Here is a 6000-nt window from a genome sequence, read left to right as displayed (position 1 = left end):
CTTAGCCCTACCTCCTCTATCTACATTATTCTTAAATGTAAGTCTAAAATCATGATTTATTTTTTAAAGAATCAAGATTTCTTCTAACAGGCTTAAATGTTTAGTACTTGTGTCTATTACTGGCTTTATTTCTTGGTATTTAGCAAGCTTCCAAATAAAAAGATGGCATGAATCAGTATTAAATTAAATGCATGTGCTTGCAGTTTCAAAATAAGAGGCAAAAACTACATAGTTCACAGTACAATTGACACTTTATTCCATTGTGATGGGGATATATAGTAATGAAACTGAAAGGATCACAAAAAGAAAGAAAAAAATCAAAGTGCAAATCTCTATTAGAATAGATTATGGAATGTACTGATGTTTTTGGCACAAAAAGTGGGAAACTATACTGCAACAAGATTTTAAGTTTGATGAAATGTAACACTTCTGTGTTCAGTAGTCATATTTGTGCACTGCAGAACAATACAATGTAAAACAGTGACTAACACGATTCACATGCAACTCTAAACAAGTTACATCATACGTCCAGTTAAAACTTTTCTGAAAATACACGAGGTCCAATGATACTTTGTCCACAATCACTTAACAAATACCATTCTTTAAGCAGTCTTATCTTTTCAGCTTCCTTACTGATAAAAATAAAAATAGAGAATCTTAAATAGTAAGTTATTTTCCCAAAATGATTCTACATGAATGCCAGTATTTTCCATCAAAGTAATTTGGCTCTGACTTCATTGAAATAATGTTTAAGAAGATGAGTGAAATTAAAAGCTGATTTTTTTTTCCATATTTCATCCCCAATTTGCTGTGAACAAACAGAAAAAGCAGATTCCTTGTTCTACGTTTCACTGAATATTTATTTTTAAAACTGGACATGGTGCTGCCTATGACCTCTGTACCTATTACATGGAAAAGACCCAAAAAGTCAGAGAACAGCTTCATACAGTGGCACCTGTTTAAGACCAAAAAGGATTACATTAGCATGGAAATGACAAAAATGCAGAAATGGAAGAATTCAAGATTATCTTATAAGTAGAGTATGCATTCACATTTTCATTGCAGAGAGAGATACTGTATTCACATTGTTAAAGAGAGAAACCCACATAACACAGATCTTTCTAAACTCATAGTAAAGATAATATCCGTGAAAGATCTTTAATGCACATTGCAGCTCCTTCATTTGATCTAAGCTAAACTGCTTGGTCATAGAAAAAAAATACTGATGAGTAATTCAAACCCCATTGCAGAGCTATTAACCACAAGATTTTCTGCACTGACCTATGTCATACAGCCTGACAGTTGTTATCAAATGTTTTGTGTGGGCAGTTCAGTGTCTCATCTCCTTTTTTGGTTTGGGATTTCATCTTATTATTTATATTAATCAAGGATGATGATTCACATCAGACATCTGAGAAATGTTCAAGTGACAAGATGCACAGGATGGCCGTTAGATGTATGTGTGTTACAGCAGAAATGTCCTCGCAATTGAATTCAGCAGAAAAAGTAGCAAGCAGCAAGAAGTAGCAGCATTTGGCATGACTCTAGTTCTTAGTACCGTACTGTAAATGCACAAACTGAAATGCTTTTAACGTTGTTGCTTTTTAATGTGATAACAAAGCATAATGCTAAAAGCAGAGAGGTGATGGCAATCCCATCAACCAGTTTAGGTAACTTTTGGCATCAAAGATTTGACTTAGAGCATCTATGTCAGGAGGCTATCACACGTATGACAAACTATGTCAAACGGAAACAAAGCACGTGATTTAGAGCACCCAAATTCTGCACCTATAGTTTGAGTACAGTTTGTAATAACCACCTGAGGGAATTCAAATCCCTCAGCCACTCCTCTGCTCTTTCTGTATGCCAAAATACAGCCTTGAAGGCAAGGAAACCTAAATGGCAATAGGTGAAAGACCAACAACAGCCTCTCTGGAAAATGAGGTGATTCTCAGCTCTGAGATCACTCTCCCCTCTCCCTCCCTTGGGAAAGCCATTATCACCTATTCTGTTGCTTCCAGGGACACAAGGTATCAACAATGTCCACCACTTTTTTTCTCTTTTCTGGAGCAATCCTGAAGAGGAGTCATGTCCCTTGTCACTCTCTGTATGTACAGCTCCTGCTGACGGTCATCCCTCCAGCTCAGTCCCTCAGAGTAAGAATGGACACCTCAGTTTCTCCTCCCACCTGGCACCTACTTGAGGAGGGAGAGAATTAAGGACCATTCACTATGAAGCGAACAGCACGGAGACGGGAGTGCAGAAAAAGAAGACAGAAGTAGGAGAACTGAGGCAACAGAAGGAAAATTCACTTGGAGTTAAAAGAGAAAAGTGCCTGTTGTACCATAAACTAGAAGCTGTAGTCTGAGGAAGAGAGTGGAAAAATGCAACAAGAAGTTTGAGACTTGAATTGAATGGAAACCCCACAGGCTAACTGGCACAGGACAGCTGGATGCTCCCGCTCCCCACTGAGATGATGGAGAGGGATTGAAGCAGAAAGATGGGGCAAGGTACAGCCAGGCCCTGGGTGTACAGACAGGTCGGGGGTTCTGTTCGGGCTTTGTACAACAGCTCCCACAGATACAGATGTTTTTAAGCATAAAGCTTGGCTCTAGAAGTTATAGTTAAATAGTATAGGGTTATTTTTTGGCACAAAATCTTTGTTTAGTATCAATTCACTTTAAAATGTAAGATGCTCTACCAGATACATAAAAAGCACTGAGGGAAGGGGAGAACGGTGATTTCCCTCTGCAACATTTACATCTTTAGAGCCTGATCATGTAGTTCAGGCTGAAATTGTGGCTCATGGAAATGGAGGAGACAAAGGAGAAACATCAGAAGAATCCTTTGAGACAGCACACAGCCATAAAAACACCTGCTGTTTGGCTGGTGAAAGACCTCCTTTGGGACATATCTTTTTACATACATTTTATTTGCTCATCATTGTTCTCTCCCTCATGGTGCCTCGTGTCATCACAACGTACAGTGCACCCAGACATGAGATGCATCCTGATGGCTGCCAGGATGTTTGCTCCACGTTAGCTACTGACGTGGGGTGAGAAATGCCCTGTGGAGAACCTATACATATATGTACTTGTGTTTCCCACCTTATGATTGTGTGAAAAATCAGGTGGGTTTCCAAAGGATACCAAAGTGTGCGCTCGGTTAATACTATTTGCTGTGCTACAGAATGCAGCATCCCCCTCCTGCCACTCACTTCTGACTATACCTCAGAAACACGCCACAAGTGGTTCAGGAAAGGTGGAGGAGGTGCTTAGGAAGTCGATAACATGTTCAGACTATTCGTCAGTCTCCGGAGAGTTCCCACTGTTGCCTCTGTTTGGGAATTTCTCCATCCTTAGTTTACAAATGGTTTACCAAGAAGCATGTGAATACAATGGGGAATGCTTCACTTTACTGTGGTGAAAAAAAAAGTATGACTCAGTGGGTAAACATGTTGTGGAATTTGCTACAAAAACTGTATTTGTTTTAACTGAATACCACAGTAAATATTCATGCAATTAAAAAAATAAGATGGTCATTGTTCCAAGGAAAACTACCCCAAGGGCAGATAAAGTACACATGCCAATCTTTCAGGAAACAATAGCTTCCCTTATTCATGAGCATAATCCAGGAATAACTGTCCTTCAACTCATTCTATCAGCCTTTCCTTTTGAATTTTGCTAGTATGTGGCCTCCAAAAGAAAAGAAAATAGCAGAAAAGAGGGACAAAGACACAAAATTTTTTAAAAATTGCTTACTTTCATAGTTTTAACTTTTCCAAGAGCATCTGAACTTCTCATTTTTGTGGTTCAGGTGCTCCCTGGGATCTGGCCTTTAAAAAAACCTCCTCTTTCATTCTCACTAAAGTGAAAGACAGAGCATTAGCAGCAAACCAGGACCTGAACTTGCAGGACATCGTATGTGGCTGCACTGCGATTTCTTTTTCTGTCATCCAAGTTTCCCAGGCAGACATTGCCCTTGAATGCTCCCATCAGAGAAAGCTTTTTCCAAAACTGCTACCTGGCGTCTGAAACTGATTCTAGGCACGATTCTGCCCAGCAGCAGCAATGTGATATGGCTGAGGCAGCGAGCAGTCTATTGCCCACTGTTCCAGCTTCCCAACCACACAAGATACCAAGTTCATGAGCCCCCTGAACTTTCTTTAGTCCCCACCAACACCTTGTATTACTGAAAGAGAGAAAGAGAGATGAAAGACTGAAGAAAGAAAAAAAGACGCAGATCAAGGAAGCCAGAGAAAAAGACAGGAGAAGGCAACAGTACAGAGACAACAGAGGTTCTTGAAGTGCTGAGAATTAGTTGGTTTTCATAAAATTTTCACACAGATAAGTTAAATCACTAATGTGAGGGGTTAGCCGTTATAAGTGTCTTCTGCTAGCCCATGGGACTAACATGCTTCAGAGTTATGTGCCCCTCAAGAAAAGCATACATCCACCTTAAATACCATCTGCAAGGACATAATAAAATTACACAAAGCAAAAAATTTGTAAACAAGGGTTAGTAGCACAGTGGTACAGTAGATTGTCAATAAAAACAATAGAAGTGTGGATACAGATTCGTCTACCTTGTGTGTAACATTATTGCCAGTTACAAGGGAGGGACTCTGTAAACTCATAATTCTGAAGTTTTGTTAATAAGCACAGAGCAACAGGTGAGTGCCCCATCTACTTTCTCCAGTTCTGTGTTGGCTATTGGAATCAGCATGTGGTCCTTCAGTTTTTCAAAAACCTATTTAGGAAAGAAAATAGAACAGAAATCATTACATTTTACACTTCCTTATTTTCCCTTTTCTCTAAGTATTTACAGAATGAATAGGCATGCCTGGATCAGTGGGTGCTAAGCTGCCTCATCGTTTGTAATCAATGCTAACATTTATGGCGTATGTGGCCTTCTGTCTACAGCTCTCAAAAGGTTCACACACATCAATATTGCACCAAGGGGAACTGTTACTGCTCCCAGTTGTGCAGAAGAAGCACCAGGGGCACAAGAGACAAAATTAAATCAGCAGTGGAGATGAACATAGAGCCCAGCACCCCCACCTTTCGAAAGCCAGTGCTTTTGCCCTCTGATTTTTTCCATGTCAGGATATAACCCATTCTGGAAAGCACCGAATTTCAGTGCCCAGTGACTTCCCGGAGAGGCCAGGATACTGGCGGTCTCCCAGCCACGCTCAGCACCTCTCTCACCTTTGCGCTCTCCGGGTACTCCTCGGGGGCTCGGTGCAGCAGGACGTGGCCTTTGCTGGGAATGTTTAAGTAGATGCAGTTTGCGGCGGCATCGTCGGGCACCGTCAGCTTGTCGTAGCGATGGTCACTCATCTGTTGCATGGTCTGCCAGGAGACACAAAGTGCAGCTATTTAGACCAAACACATTAGAGGGGCCCAAACAAATGCAAGAACAGATCCTTCCAAAAGTGCTAATTACAACTGCCAAGTCAGCCAAGAGCCATTTTGCTATGCAGCAAGTAAGGAGACCTGTCTTTATCTCTGCCTTCAAGGAAGAATTTACTAACCCTACCCAAAAAGAGCAGTAGAAAACTGTCAAACGGTTCCTGGAAATGGCAGGATTAAGCAGTGTACTCAACGAGCAGTCCGTGGGCTTTTCCTTAAGGAAAGCACATTGAGTATGCAAACCTCCCGCTCACTTGGACTGAAACTATAGGTGTTCAGCACCTTTGAGAAAAGCAGCCATCATTCAATATTTATAAAACGAGCGTGAATTAACACAAACAGGACAGGAACGGTTCCCAGCTTGGATATCAGCCCAATCTTAATTCTTTTCAAGGACCTCCTTTCTGCTTTCCAAGCAGTTACTCTTTCACTAGGCACCTGTGCCGGGACGCAAGAAGGCACGTCTGAGTTAATCCTCGTTCCCAAGGGGACAACACAATAACCTTGTCAGAGCAGTAGAGCTGGTGGTTTTCAGAAGTTTGATTTATAAATATAGGGCTCATACTCAAATTTGGATCCTGGCAGAATT

The 6000-nt window shown here is 40.9% G+C and overlaps 1 protein-coding gene across 2 annotated transcripts in view; it reads right to left on the bottom strand.

Moving 5' to 3' along the window:
• Positions 1-232: 232 nt before the first annotated feature.
• DDAH1 (dimethylarginine dimethylaminohydrolase 1) overlaps positions 233-6000 on the bottom strand; it is a 54726-nt gene continuing 48958 nt past the window's right edge. For both annotated transcript variants that reach the window (XM_035332992.1, XM_035332993.1), the window contains 2 exons: positions 5208-5351; positions 233-4749 (listed from right to left, as the gene is read on the bottom strand). In XM_035332992.1, the coding sequence (XP_035188883.1) occupies positions 4633-4749; positions 5208-5351 (261 nt within the window). In that variant the 3' untranslated portion in view covers positions 233-4632. The remainder of the gene's footprint in view (positions 4750-5207; positions 5352-6000) is intronic.

Source organism: Oxyura jamaicensis, chromosome 8, assembly GCF_011077185.1.
Source record: "Oxyura jamaicensis isolate SHBP4307 breed ruddy duck chromosome 8, BPBGC_Ojam_1.0, whole genome shotgun sequence".
Taxonomy (NCBI): domain Eukaryota; kingdom Metazoa; phylum Chordata; class Aves; order Anseriformes; family Anatidae; genus Oxyura; species Oxyura jamaicensis.
Note: the sequence above shows the minus strand (reverse complement) of the source record. Positions and strands in the feature narration are given on the sequence as shown.